The 14,502-nt window shown below is 53.2% G+C and overlaps 1 protein-coding gene and 1 long non-coding RNA gene across 3 annotated transcripts in view; one reads left to right on the forward strand and one right to left on the reverse strand.

The window, feature by feature from the left end:
- Positions 1-24: 24 nt before the first annotated feature.
- On the forward strand, positions 25-13,191 carry olfm1b (olfactomedin 1b). 2 transcript variants are annotated; one of them, XM_019873046.1, is made up of 6 exons: positions 25-437; positions 5,386-5,535; positions 5,618-5,773; positions 7,529-7,748; positions 10,887-10,993; positions 12,483-13,191. In XM_019873046.1, exons 1-6 carry the CDS (start codon positions 372-374, stop codon positions 13,155-13,157), a joined length of 1,374 nt encoding a protein of 457 aa, XP_019728605.1. In that variant the 5' UTR covers positions 25-371; the 3' UTR covers positions 13,158-13,191. The 2 variants fall into 2 exon arrangements, with proteins under 2 accessions (XP_019728605.1, XP_019728604.1); XM_019873045.1 differs by lacking the exon at positions 25-437 and adding an exon at positions 3,895-4,237.
- Positions 6,340-14,502, reverse strand: part of LOC109517716 (uncharacterized) — a 27,833-nt gene continuing 19,670 nt past the window's right edge. The window contains exons 2-3 of the long non-coding RNA XR_002168599.1: positions 10,871-10,969; positions 6,340-6,577 (exon numbers count right to left, since the gene is read on the reverse strand). This is a non-coding gene — a long non-coding RNA (uncharacterized LOC109517716). The remainder of the gene's footprint in view (positions 6,578-10,870; positions 10,970-14,502) is intronic.

Below are 14,502 nucleotides of genomic sequence, written 5' to 3' on the forward strand. Positions count from 1 at the left end.
TTCCTCCCTCCCCCCCTCCCTCGCCGGGCTGCAACTTCCGGCTCTCGCCGCCTCGCGCTCGGCCAGCCTCTCCACCGGCGGCGTCGCTGGCGTATCTAGGCGAGCCGATGTCAACTTTGTAGCGCCGCCGCCCACGAATGCTTCTGGCCCACGCGTAAAACGAGAGCGAGGAGGAGCAAGTGCGGAGGAGCCCGAGCCATGCATCTGCGCCCGCTCGCTTGCTGAGGGGAAAAAGGCGGTGACTGGAAAGCGCACGTTTTGGCGTCGGAGCGACACCTGCGACGGCGGAAAACCAGAGGCCGGAGGGGTTTGAAAGCGACAAGGTGGGGGGGGCGGGGGACTCCATCCTCACACTCGGGAAGGCGAGAGAGATGCAGCCCGCCGGCAAGCTCCTCACGCTGGTGCTCCTCATCGTCACGGGCACGGAACTCACACAAGTAAGCTGCCCCCCCCCCCCCACCTCCCACCCTTTTAAATCGCCATTTTGCATCCCGGCTTCTCGTTAAAAATGTCATCCGGACCTTTAATTGGCCGGGGACAAATCAACAACGCCGATTTCGCGGGATTACGCATGCGAGCGAGCGAGCCGCTCTTCGACTTGAAGGGGAAAAGAAAAAAAAAATCTCATTCTTGTTTACCGCGTTCAAACGACTGCATTCCCTCCTGGAGGTGTGGTGAGCATGCTCGGCGAGTCCATGAATGCGCGGACACCGTGAGTGGAGACAAAAAAACAAAAAAGAGCAGAAACGGAACGGAACGGATATCCCGTCATCCAAAAAGGTCAAGGCTTCATCAAGACGGTTCGCGCGTTTGTGTGTACGCGTGCCCGGGGCGACCGGTTGCCATCGGGTTTTGCCATATTTTGCAAAGTGATGAGCAGCAAGTCCGCGCAGCGCCATCCTGCCTCCGAACGCCACTTTTGGAATCATCCAAACACATTTGAACGCACGCTATATTGAGAGGGAGCCGGCGGAATGGATGGCACGGCGCTCACTCCGCTGCAAACGGTGGACCCGTCCCCCCGATGTTGACGGTCAACAAATCCTGTTTTGTCTTTTTCCAAACTAACCACCTAAACTTGTCACGCACACACTATACGGGACGTCGGTAACTTTGGCCACAGATGTCCACGATCCAATGAACCGACAACCGTAGGCAGAAAAAGCAGGATTGAAGAGGAGAGGACACTCGATCGTCCTCGGTCAGAACGAAGCTGAACTGAATTATTCCGAGTTTTCATTCTTCTTCTTTCAAATGCACGGTGCCCCGCCATCTAGCGGTGGACATTGGAAGCGCACACAGAATATATGGAAGGCAGAACACGATAGCGCTCAAGTGTACGGAAAGCAATCCCCGAGACCCGGGCAACATTGATGACGTCGCCGCTTTCCTCTCAAATTTTTGAACCATCCGCATGAATAATTGACGATTCATTTTGAGATATTAAGATCCAGTCATGGCACACCAATGACAGCTGTTTTGGTGTTAAAACGTTGCAGAGTTGTGGAGTCAATTCTGACGTGGTGAGATTCCCGTAACGTCGACATCACCATTCAGCGTTTGGGAGACCATCGTCGCTAGTTTTCCTCCAAAATAATCCACAAACGGCGGCGATAATTTCGCGGAATGCGGACGGCGGTGCGTAAAAATTTGCGGCGCTCGTAAAATGATTTCGTGATGACGGATTACGTGGGTGGGAAATGCGAAGTCACTGATGACGAAACAGCAGCCGATCGGAGAGATAAGCGAGCAAAACCGTTTCCCGACTTGGGTGTGCAGGGGTGGGACTCACCGGAGAAGGAGCGAGCAGAATTTTGCTTGCTGACCTCTGTCGGGGTGAGCAAGGTGTCGTGGCCACCGGTGCCCAAACTCGCAATCATCCCAATTCAAAGGAACCGAGGAGAAACTCTTCCCATTTCACGTCAAGATCGAGGTTGCCCTTTTTTTTTTTTTTTTACGGGGACGTTTGTTTGCGGGGCAGGTTTTTTTCTCGTCGTCGTGGCGCAACTGTGAGCTCACAGTCGTTACAAGGAAAACATCGCAAGAGATCAAGACGGCCAAACCGGCTCGCATACAAAAAGGGCAGATCGGCTCCCGGCGCTGTTCCACCGGCTGATTATGAAGGCATCGGCGCGTTGAAAAGCCGCCGACTCCATCTGCTGTCAAAGACCGGGGGGGGTCACTGTCAAATGCTCTTCATGAGCAGAAGGCAAGGAGGGCGTGTTTTTGCCAATCTTTGCCAAGGAGTACAAAACCTTGACAAAAATGTGCGTCAAGTTGCTGCAGGATGTTTCCGAAATGCGATCTGTCGAGTGCAAAGTCGGCTCCTGTCAGACTGAAATCGTCGACGTCGCTTTCTCAAAACGCTGACGTTGTTTTCACGTTGGGCGCCCTCAAGACTAAAATGTCTTCAAGGGTTTTTTTCAGAAGACTTGAGCGAGATTTGTTGACCTCCGCGTTCCTAAAAATCCGTTCACCGTGTTGATTGGAAATTTGGAAGCGTTTTCAGTTTCGGAAAACTCGCACGTCAATTTCCCTCATGCTTGAAATGTTTGTTCCGACGTTTAAAAATTGAAAAAGAAATGTTTCTTAAAACATTTCCACAAGACGAAACTTTGATCGTTACATCCGATGTTGATGAAAATCTGTCAGGTCGATCAAAGCGGACAATCAAGTCCTCCGACCGTGCGTGATAAAACTTTGCTCTGAATGGCGGCACCGTTAAAACGAAGCTCGCGGCTCATTCGATGAGCTCGGAAAATATCGGCGTCATATCACCTTGACGGATATTCCGTCGATCCAGGCGATCGATTCGCGGCAGCCAATCGCTGATTTGGATTCCATCGCGGTCTTGCAGGTGCGCCTACATTTCGCTCATGCTGACACTCTATTCGTGTCAGCTGACGGAAACGACGATAAATCGATACAAGGGAGCGCCGCCGCGCCAACACGGTTCATCAACAATTTAGGACAGAAGAAAAGAAATGCCGCCGCACAAGCGGATTCTTTTTGGCGGACCGAGCGTCCACCGTGGGCGGCCGTCAAGAGTGGGAGCCGCTTTGTCGTCGCGGGCCCGGAGCGGGAATGTGTGTGCGCTGGCGTTGTCACGGCAACCGCTCCTCACCGTCACGCAGCGCGGGCTGCGATGTTACTTTTTAAAAAGATGGCTCGCGTCTCGGGAACTCGGAGCGCTCGTTTGTCCGACTTGGACAAATATGCCAGACCTCGCATTATCCAGTCCAGGGTGTCAACCGGGACAGGCTCCGGCTGACCTGGACACCTTGTGAGGAGAAGCGCTACGGAAAACGGGCGGATGGACCCGGACGGAGTCCTCGAGATACCCGCAGTACCGCATTGAGCGTCCAGATGGCGCCAGAGTCCAAGACACCAACAGCTCAACCCTCGTCAGGGGTCGAAAGCATTTCGGCACCCGTCAGAGAAGCGACAGGACAAGCCTGGAGTTGAATTGAGAGGCGGAGTGGAGGGTGGAGATTGTGTTGCCACAGCAACGGGCAGCATCTCCTCGCCCGCATCTGCTTAATGCCTCCTTGTCATCCCGGCTGGGGGGAGGGGAGGGGGGGCACGATGGGCGGATCAAAGTGCAATGGCAGATTGGTTTTTGTTTTTTTTTTTTTCCAGGGGGCTGGCTGACATCATTGCGTCTGGAGACAGATGCGTGGTAGCGCCCCCCCCCGCCCCCCCCTTTCCTCTGCGGCGCTACCTCCTCCCCCTCTTTGCTCTCATCTACTCGGAGCGCGCAGCCTCTCGATGACGGCACGCGGGAGGGAGGCGGCTTGTGGGCGTGAAGCAAATCGTAAAGAGGCGCATCGGGCAGAGGGGCCAGTGCGCGGGAGAGAGCCGAGCCGAGCCGAGCCGAGCCACGCGCGGGATCCTGCGCCCGTTCTTTTACTTCAGCCCCGAGATTCCGCCGGAAGAGGAAGATGCGCGACAAAAGAGCAACCCGGCCGGGGTCCCGGTGCGAAGCGGCGAGCCGGTCCGGGCTGCGCGATCCCCGTCCGAAGCCGCTTAGGATGAGGACGGCGTGAGTTGGGGCGCGCTTTCGGCACGGCGGCGGGGGAAGAAGAAGATGTCGGTTCCGCTGCTCAAGATCGGCGTGGTGCTCAGCACCATGGCCATGATCACCAACTGGATGTCGCAGACTCTGCCCTCGCTGGTGGGGCTCAACACCACCAAGCTGACGGTGGCGCAGGGCGGCTACCTGGACCGCAGCACCGGAGTAAGTGCGCGCCCACCCGTTCGGTTTGCCCTTTTACCACCTTCGGGTAACTCTTGATCCGATGCGGGACCGCCGAGGAGGAGGAGGAGGTGAGACCGCACTTCCCGTCGTAGCTTTCCTAACTCTGGCGACAACTGGCTCATCTGCGTCTTACGTCCGCCGAAGAGCGTGCGGCAAAACCCGAGGCTGACGCGTCGCAGACGGCGGTCAGATCCACCGAGAGTTGAATAAGCCGAAGGGCGGTCGGCGGTTCTGCCCGTCGGGACCGCGTTGGCTTGGGTTCTTGCACGACGAAAAGGGGTGACACAATCTTGCAGTTGGTCCAACTCTTTGTCTTTCCTAAAAGCAGCACGTGAGCTTTTTCCAAAGGCTGGCGGTGCAGCACAACGGCGCAGCTTCGACCCCCCCCCCTGCCCCCCCACTTTGTTCGCAGCTTCCTCCCACTGATGAAAGCAGTGGGTGCACGCGGGATTTGCTGGACGATGAAAGGTTTTTCCACTTGCTCAGCTCGGTCCGTCGCTCAGGAAACGCTCTCCCGCAAATCAACGATTGCAACGCGCTCCGAAAACGACTGATTTGCTTCGCCGGATCCGCCGTTTGTTGCGCGGGTTGATCGGGCATCGGGGCCTTCTTCCATTTGCTCCCGTCCGTCTATCCGACCGTGCAATAGCGAAGCTCGCCGACAGCTTCCGCCCGCGTGACTCGCAAGCGCCGCCGCGTCACGACACATTTCGCTTCGGCGGGTCGACCGGGGTTCATTTGCTCCAAAAACGCCTCTTTGTTCATCGATCTACGCCGGCGATGACGCGCTCCTTCCGCTACGTGGCACAAGGTCCATCCGGACGGCACCTGTTGCCATTCGCACAACTGAAGAGCGGCTGTTCAACAAAACAACCCGACGGGAAAGAGAAACGGACATTTCGGTCGACGGAAACGTGACTCTCCGTCACTTTGCCTGCCGAGCCCCCGGCTCGGCTTAGCTCCTCCCCGACATATGCAGACTTTCGTCTCAGTCCGAGCGTATCGCGCTTCACCGATCGTTCCCGGTCAGCGATGACCGCTTTCCGAATCGAACGAGAGCATCCGCACCCCCTGCGGTCAGCTCTTCGGGCACGGCCACTCAGCCGCCGCTTCCGCCCGCTCTTCAGGTGCTGCCGGCCAACCCGGAGGAGTCGTGGCAGGTGTACAGCTCGGGCCAGGACGGCGAGGGGAGGTGCGTCTGCACCGTGGTGGCGCCCCAACAATCCATGTGCTCCAGGGACGCCCGCACCAAGCAACTGAGGCAGCTGCTGGAGAAGGTAAGGGGCCGGCCCCGTTCTCGAGTGGGTCGCGCGAGAAGAAAAAGAGAAAGGCGGCGCCGTGACGCGGCTTTGCCGGCAGGTCCAGAACATGACCCAGTCCATCCAGGTGCTGGACCAGAGAACCCAGAGGGAGCTCCAATACGTGGAGAAGATGGAGGTGCAGCTGCGCGGCCTGCAGACCAAGTTCCAGCAGGTGGAGGAGAACCACATGCAGAACGTCGCCAAGCAATACAAGGTAAGAGCAAATCCTCGACGTCATCCCATCCGTTCGCTCCGATCCCGCGCACACGAAAGACAACGGCACGCTTTGCCAAGAAAACGCAAGCGTGCATTTCCGATGAGTTCATGACCTTCAGTGCATGAAAACGGTGTTCATCCCCCCAAAAAAAACATTTCCGAGCGCCCCCGCCTTTTTGAGCGCCAGCATATTTTTCCGTAATCCCTCCCAAAAGTCTTACCGAAGCTTTGTTCCGTGATGCTGCACACTCTGAACCAAGAGGGGGCGGCACATTTGAAAGAATGCTAACTTCTTAAGAGACCTGCTCGAATTCGGACTCGAGCAAACCGAGCTCCAAGCGTGAGCTTCACTTCCCGTTTCAATTTCTTCTGCTGGCCGCTTAAGCAGCGGCGCAGCATGGCGCCCTCTGCTGGTCGAGACATCCGTAACGTCAACGATGACGACGCACGTGCCATTAAAGTTGAAAAGCTTTCAAACACAACGCCGATGTTCATTTGGTCGCGATGCTTTCCTGACAAAATATTGAAAACAATGCCACTGTGTTCGTTTGTTATCACACACACGGTGGTGAGGCATTTATTTTCCTTTCCCACAAAAAAAAAAATCAAGACACAGCCACTTTGCTACAATTTGCCTTAAGTGACACATATGTCATGCCGCCCCCCCCCCCACAAAAAGAGGAAGATTGGCATTCTCAGCTCCTTCCATCTTCCATCGACTGTGCGACGCCCGACCCGGCTGCACGTTTAACACCGCAACCGCAACGCCCTTCCCATCAAATGCATGCCGTTGCTGTTTTTTCTGTGCAAAAAAAAAAAAAAATGTCACAAATCTTGCGCGTTTTGTTTGTTGTGTGTCTGCTAGCAAGGTTAGCAAGCCGCTATCAACAGCCTGTCGTTTTCTTGCTTGCAGGGCTAACTTTAAGACATGTAAAGAGAGAGAGACAGAAACAGAGAGAAACAGAGAAACAGAAAGAGCCACAGGGAAGAAGAGGCAGGTCAAAATCCAGATTTTTCCACCCTTCTCCCTTGCCCCCAAGTGAGAGTTTTTTTGGGGTGGGGTGGGGGGGCAGTTTATTTAGCAAGCATTGAGAACCAGACCAGCCCCTGCCCACACCACTGATTTCTTCCTGCATGTTACTTCTTGCTGTCCCCCTAACCCCCCCCTCTACTTTGACTCCCAAATGTCATTCATCTTCTCTCGTTGTTGTTATTTCCTTCTACTTGCTTTGGAGCTTTTGTCTATGCATATTTGGTTACTCGAAAAATCCAACAAAAAAAAAAAAATTAATTCATTATTTTGAAAAAAACTAGACGGAAAATTCCAGTTGTGTGTGACATGTAAAAAAAAAAAAAAAAAAAAAAAAAAGCATGTAATCCTTCCTACGATGTTGCATTTTCAAAAGACGATGACCAATAAAGAGCTTTCCCACTTGTTGCTGGTGTACCGAAGACTGGCTTCTTTATTCTTTTTTTTTTTTTTTTTTTTAAGCGGCTGGTCACCGCCGGGATGGAGTGTCGAGAGCAAAAGAAATCAAAAAACAGTCTGGGTTTGTGCGCATGCGCGTGTGCACTCACACATACGCACACACACACACACATACAAACACACAGGTACACTCTGAACACACAGCGGGTGTTGGTGGCAGGTTAGTGTTAGTGTAGCTAGGAAAAGACAGGTTTTTTTTGGGGGGGGGGGGTTTGCTTTGGAGGAGCGCTTGACACTCAACCGAGCTTATTCTAATCCTTTCAGGCCATAAAGGCGAAAATGGAGGAGCTTAGGCCGTTGATACCCGTGTTGGTGGAGTACAAGGCCGATGCCAAATTGGTATTGCAGTTTAAGGAGGAGGTCCAGAATCTGACGTCAGTGCTAAGCGGGCTGCAAGAGGAGATGGGGGCCTATGACTACGAGGAGCTCCACAGCCGAGTGTCAAATCTCGAGGAGAGGCTGCGAGCGTGCATGCAAAAATTGGGTAGGCCACAGACGCACATGCACACACCTGCACCCAGACAGGACGCTCGGGCGCATCGGCGGCGCGCAAAAACACGGGCCGGCGCTGCGTCGCGAGTACGACGGCGACCCGAGACTTCAAAGCGAACGTAAGAGCAGACGTGGCCACTTTTGGTCAGTCGAGTAGGGCTGCGACTGCAACCGTTATTTTTAGGATCGATTCATCGGTACGTTTGTTTGGGGGGTTGGTTATTTTTCCCCAAATGAACCCATGAATCTGATTTCCAAAAGCATGTTAAGTTAATAAGTTTCGCAAAACCAAACGATGCCCCCCCCCACCCACACAAACCTTTTTTTTCTTATTTTTCAAAAAACAGAGAGGTCTTCACACCACAAATAAATGACGCTGTAACGGTGACTGTTAGGCTTTGTGAATAAAAAGCGATGACAGGTGGCAGGTCAAATTGGCCCTTCACCTCAAGTCCCACCGACTGCACACAATCGTTTTGCTCTTTCTTGACGCACTTTTCCATTGCCACCAACATCCGCGCACCAATTTTCAACTCTGGCTTTTTTCGGCTCCGCCCCCAAAACAGCCCATTTTATGGGCAAAATGAACGACTCATACAAATAAGACACATTCTATCCAAATACACACGATGTTTGCTTTGTTCATTCACACAGTCCAAAAAAAAAAAGGGTCCGCATCCGACGCCGAGAAGGGACCGTTTCGCCATCCGTATGGCACCGCATCATTCCGCTCGGATTGTTTCATCCTTTTTTTTCCTGGCGTCGGCGTGGCCGGTAGGCGCGCCGAAGCGCTTCTTCAAGTGGACCGCTCGACCCGGCGGTGATCGGAGGCGCGCCTGATTTGAGGAATCGCGGTAAGTTGGGGTCGGATTCGGCGCGCGGTGGATTCCATTTCGAAAAGGGACGCCCACGTTGTTTTCCCGTTCCGGATTTCAATCGTCACATTGCCGGCGCGGCGTCATTGCGGCGATGTCCTGTAACGTCCGCACATCATTCCTTGACTTGGGTCTCAACCAGACGATCGGGCTTGCGCGCCATGTCCGAGCAAATCATCAGACTCGCCGAGGGAAGCTTTTTGCTTCGCGGCCCGTGGCCGGCGTCTTCACACCTCCGTCGCAAGTCTCGGCGCTAATGGATGCACGCCCACGCTCCATTGAGTAAGACGCCGCAAATCGCGGGTAGATTATGTCTCCGCGCTCCTATTGTGTTTTGGTTTTTTGTTTTCTGATGATTGATGCCGCGAGAGGCGCTTTTGAGGAATGCTTTTCGCCGCGCATCTAGACCGATGTCGCCAAGCTCATTTCTGCTATTTCCTCTGCAGCATCTGACCCGCTTTGGTTGGTTTAATCTGCAATCATCTGCGCTCGGCTTTGCTGGTGGGGGAGGGGGAGGAGCGCGCGCGCGTGTTTGCTTCGCTCCCTCGTGTTTGTCGGTAGCGCGGCCTTAAGCGATTGGGAGAGAACGCCTTGCTCGGTTTCCATCGGTGTGGCCGTACGGACTCGGCAAGCGTGTGACATTCTGGGCCCATGCGAGCGGATTCGAGGCTCGTCGCGCGCCGAGACGAGACAAGATGAGATCAAAGACGAGGTCGCCCAGCAAGGGACGACGCAACGGAGGCCCGCCGGCGCTTTCGTCTCGGCACAAAAGGCGCAGCCGAGATTTCAGTCGTGAAGGTCAATAAGCTGCGTTGGCGTCAGCAGAACAGAAAAGGAAAAAAAGGAGAGAGGAAAGAGTCAAATGCAAGTCGCCAGCCGCGACGCCCCCCACCCCCCGTTGGAATTTGATTTCGAAAGGAACTTCGCGGGGCTTCAGTTTGTTCATGGCCAGTGAGCAAACGTCCTCGCTAAGCTCCACCCACGCGCAACTTCTCGTCAGCCGTTGGGCGAGTATGCAAAACTCAAATTGGGCAGCGATCGGAATTTGACCCGTCGACTCATGCCGACGGGTCTGCCAAATATGGAAACGGGCTCGAAGAACTGATGCCGTTTGCTTTTGGAGGACGCCTGAAAATGGTCAAAACGGCCCCCACGCGGTCACTTCAAACCCAGTCGTGGGCTTCCTGCAAAAGGGCTTCTCAGGGGGGTCTTGTCGTGATTGCTATGTCCACCTGCAATGTGTTGCTGGGGGCGAAGGGCAACTTTGGAAAAGGCAAAATGGCCCCAAAGTGGCGACTTCCAAACAAAATGGCAGACTTCTTGAGACGAGCTGTTGGGTCCGCTCATGACGGACGTGCCGACCAAACTTGATTTGCACAAGTCCAACTGGCTCGAGGGGCTTTTTGGCAAATCCCTTTGGAGATTTTCCGCAGCGGGAGAGCGAAAGAGTGTGAAAGTCGATTGCGTCCTTCGACCTTTGTTGTGTACCGCAAGAGTCCCGCGGCGCAGCCGAGGCGGGCAGGAAATGGGAGCGAGGGGGGTGGGGCGCGGTGACCATCGATCAAGGGGACGCGCCTGCTCGCCGGGCGATAATCAAATGGATAAATCAGCCGCCGTCACGTCCCCGAATCACGAGTCACTTGATGATGACGCCTCGCGCACGGAAACGCTTGACCGTTCGGAAATGGAGATGCCAAATCGGGAGCACTTGACAGCGGGGGAAGTTTTCGGGGGCTTCATTAAAAGAGCGTCGCCGAGTTGTGCCGTTGGTGGATAATGACTGGAAATATGTGCAAAAGGGGCTAACGGCCATCACGACTTCGTCTCGAATTGAGCGCGGCCAGAACGGCTCATTCCGAATGACCTCATCCAAAGCGGCTAATTGACATTCGCTCGGCCCAAACGGCGTCCGAAGGAACGGGCGCTCAACGGCGAGTGCTGCTTCGTATCCCCGCCCTAATCCGTTCTCATTAGATTCAGAATGCTCTTGATGTCGAGGGGTCGGGGGTGGGGGGGGGGGCAATTACACCGAGCGGCTCCTGTTGTGTGAGCGGACTAACGACAATCATCTCTTGGCCGTGACGAAGGCGGAGGGAGAGGCCAGATGGACACCGACCGGCTCCCTTCATCCTTCTGGCAAACTCATTTGGATGTCAAACAAATGAAATCTTGGCCTAACGGATGGGACGCTGAAGACGAAGCGCCCCCCCAGAATGGCTTTTGGCTCCCGCCTTCTTACCTCTTGTCCTTTGCAGCATGCGGCAAGCTGACGGGCATCGGCGAGCCCATCACCGTCAAGACGTCGGGGTCCAGGTTCGGCTCGTGGATGACGGATCCCCTGGCGCCCGAAGGAGACACGCGGGTAGGAACTTTTAAAACTCTTTAGTGTCCAAAAGGCAAAAAGCCAACCTTTGCCCATTTCGGGGCCGGAAAGAAAAATGACACGCGTCACTGGAAAATATTCCCATTCACGATGATCTCGTTTCCGAGAGAATTCTGCAATTACAATCGCAACGATGTTATGAGTCAGCGCGAACGGCGGATCGATGGACTGCGCGTACCTTTGACCAAACCTCCGATCGACAAATCGTTTGAAATCATTGACGACTCAACTTTGGGGTGCAATCCATGTTAGCATTTGACACCAACCGCTTTCTTCGGCCAACGCGAGCAACCGTCAACGGGCAGCACGGGAGTCACTTGCAGAAACACAACTCGTGGCGGCATGCGCACTAAGTGTCCGGGTCAAAAAAAAAAAAAAAATTCAAACAGATCTTACCTATTGACTGGCAGATTTGGGTTTTTTTTCCCCTTGTCCTCAAAGCAGCAGTGTCGATCAAGTCCTAAAATGATCCACCTTTGTTGTCGACTCCATCTCCGAGGTTAGGACAACGGCCAAACTCCAAGCGCCTAAAACCAGAGTGGTGCTGATGAATGAATGAAAAGATGTCCAACGTCCTAATTTGCCAAGAAAATTTCAACCGATTTGATATTTACAATTGTCGGCCTCGGTCGGATGCTTCGCAATCGCATCATTTTGTCGTTTTGTCTTCGGTCGGAACGCGCCCGAACAGTCCAGATTGCGCCGGGCTGTAAGCGCTGCAAAAGAAATCGCAAATCCCCAAAACACCCGCGGCCGCACTTTCACTCCGCGATGAGAAAATGCAAATATCAGATGGAAATCTTTGCGGATTTAACCAGGCGCAAGCAGGGCGCGCAACAGAAGCCCGGCGAGCAGCGATCCAACTTTCAATGTCACGTCGGGAGGATGAAGATGCAAATTGCTTGCCGGGGGCCGCTTCCGCTTGCAAATTGCTGACCTCGTGTTATATTTAGCACAGCGCCAAGGCTACCTGGAAGCCAATACATGAGAAGCAGATCGCATGAAAGATCCGCTGTTCTATTCTCATGGGTGGCCGGAAGCGGCGGGTAATTGACCCGAGCGTGCCGCCGTCGTTTGATACGGCCCTTTTTTGGCTCTCCAGAGTAATCAACGACTTATTCCTTCCCAACATCTTTGATTAGAAATCGAAATGTGGCGGCGTCTTGGTAACGTCTGTATGCCAAAGTGAGCCGCAGATTCAAGCGGGCAACGCGCCGGGCTCCGGTTCAATTGCCGGCGGCGGCATTTGCAGCTCCCGGAGGCAGTCTCAGAGAGTCTCCGATCCGGGCACGAGAGGTCTGAAGCGCCTGAAGCTCAGTCACACCTCGTTCGATTCAATCAAAGAAATACGGAGCAAGCGCACGACCGCTCGCGAGGACTCGCCGACGCCTCTTTGATATCTCGGAGGGCAGACGTGGCGGGGAAGGGCCCCTAACTCCTTTGCGTCCGCCTCTGCTGTGACTCGCAGGTCTGGTACATGGACGGTTATCACAACAACCGCTTCGTGCGGGAGTACAAGTCCATGCGGGACTTCATGAGCACGGACAACTTCACCTCGCACCGACTCCCCCACCCGTGGTCCGGGACGGGCCAGGTGGTCTACAACGGCTCCATCTACTTCAACAAGTTCCAGAGCCACGTCATCATCAAGTTTGACTTGCGCACCTCGGCCATCAGCAAGTCCCGGCAGCTGGACTACGCCGGCTTCAACAACGCCTACCACTACGCCTGGGGGGGCCACTCCGACATCGACCTGATGGCGGACGAGGGGGGCCTGTGGGCCGTCTACGCCACCAACCAGAACGCCGGCAACATCGTCGTCAGCAAGCTGAACCCCAACACGCTGCAGATCGTCAAGAGCTGGACCACCAACCACCCCAAGAGGAGCGCCGGCGAGTCCTTCATGATCTGCGGCACGCTCTACGTCACCAACGGCTACTCGGGAGGCACCAAGGTCTACTACGCCTATTCCACCAACTCCTCCACCTACGAGTACATGGACATCGCCTTCCAGAACAAGTACTCGCACATCTCCATGCTGGACTACAACCCGCGGGACCGCGCCCTCTACGCTTGGAACAACGGCCACCAGGTGCTTTATAACGTCACGCTGTTCCACGTCATCCGCTCGGAAGAACTGTAACTGGATATATCTAGATATATATGTGTGTGTGTGTGTGTAAGACTGAATGTACACTTTGGTGGGAGGGGATAACGGAAAATATCTGATTGTTAAGAGTTTAAAAAAACTAAATGGAGAATTTTGTATGTTTAAAAAATAAAAAAAAAAAACCCATCATACTATGACTATAGTAGTTAGGCGCTAGTTGATCCTTTTTGTTAGACGATTCGTTTGGACTGAAAACCGTTTGATTGTTTGCCGCATAGAAAATGATTGTAAACGTAGACGACATCTCTCGAAATCTCTCTATATGTATATCACATACAAAACAACAGAAGCGATGCCCAAAAAAAATGAGGAGAAAAACCCCACCCCTTTTTTATAGCGTCGTCATCAATCTCGCACTCGTTCCAACGGCTGTGATTCGTCTGCAATAATTCAAAGACGATGAATTGCGGAGGGGGGGGGGGGACAGAACTAAATTTGCAATGAACCGCCTCCTCCAAGGACCGGACAGGACTTTGCGTGGCATCATTTCCATCGACTGTAGTAGCACATCAAGTCGGTGGAGGACGGCGCCAATAACGAGCCAAGGCCGCGACTGTTGCCGGGCTCTCTCGATGAAGCTCGTTGCACCCGTGTTGGTGACTCTCATGCTTGGAGGGGGAAAAAAAAACAAAAACAAAGAAAACGCTTTCTTTGCATGAATGTTTTCTACTGCTCCTGAATGTCTTTTGCTGTATTGGTAGCCCACGATTAAAAAAAAAAAAACAACAAGAACAAGGGGAATTTTGATATATTTAGCTGCTTCTTTGTAGTTATTTAGAAACTTTGTTTGATTTCTGTACCACCGTAACTTTGGCCGGCCGGCGAGGCTTCCTGTTCATTTTCGAGCGCATGGAAGGAATTTGAAGAACATACCCAAAAACAAAAAAAAAAAAAAAAGACAAAAATAACAATGTCTCCGAGGTTGTCATCCACAATTCACCCCGTGCACCTGTGGCGGAAAGTTGTTTCTTTACGATCCACGTCACGTACTCGCTTGTGAAGGACGCTGCTGCTTTCAATGTAATCCCCCTCCACAAAAAAAAAACAAAAAAGAAAAAAAACATCTTTCTTTCTTTTCCATCTGTACTGGATGTGTTGTACCTGAGATGAGATACTTCATGCGTCGTCGTGTCAATTAAAAAAAAAAAAAAAAAAAGAGAATTACAGTGTTTCAAGTGTAAAAACAAACAAACACACAAACAAAATAAATAAATAAATGAATAAAAGTCACGATCCGGATACTGTTTTTGGAACAAATCGGATACGCCCCGGATACTGTTTTGTGTGTGTGTGTGTGTGTGTGTGTGTATATATATAT

Source organism: Hippocampus comes, unplaced genomic scaffold, assembly GCF_001891065.2.
Source record: "Hippocampus comes isolate QL1 unplaced genomic scaffold, H_comes_QL1_v1.1 scaffold333, whole genome shotgun sequence".
NCBI classification, from domain to species: Eukaryota; Metazoa; Chordata; class Actinopteri; order Syngnathiformes; family Syngnathidae; genus Hippocampus; species Hippocampus comes.

Excerpts from the sequence above, each read along its gene's own strand:
- olfm1b (XM_019873045.1), top strand. The coding sequence starts at position 4,088 with ATGTCGGTTCCGCTGCTCAAGATCGGCGTGGTGCTCAGCACCATGGCC. Across the intron at positions 5,536-5,617 it reads TGAGGCAGCTGCTGGAGAAG|GTCCAGAACATGACCCAGTC; the intron begins GTAAGGGGCCGG and ends CTTTGCCGGCAG. Across the intron at positions 5,774-7,528 it reads ACGTCGCCAAGCAATACAAG|GCCATAAAGGCGAAAATGGA; the intron begins GTAAGAGCAAAT and ends TAATCCTTTCAG.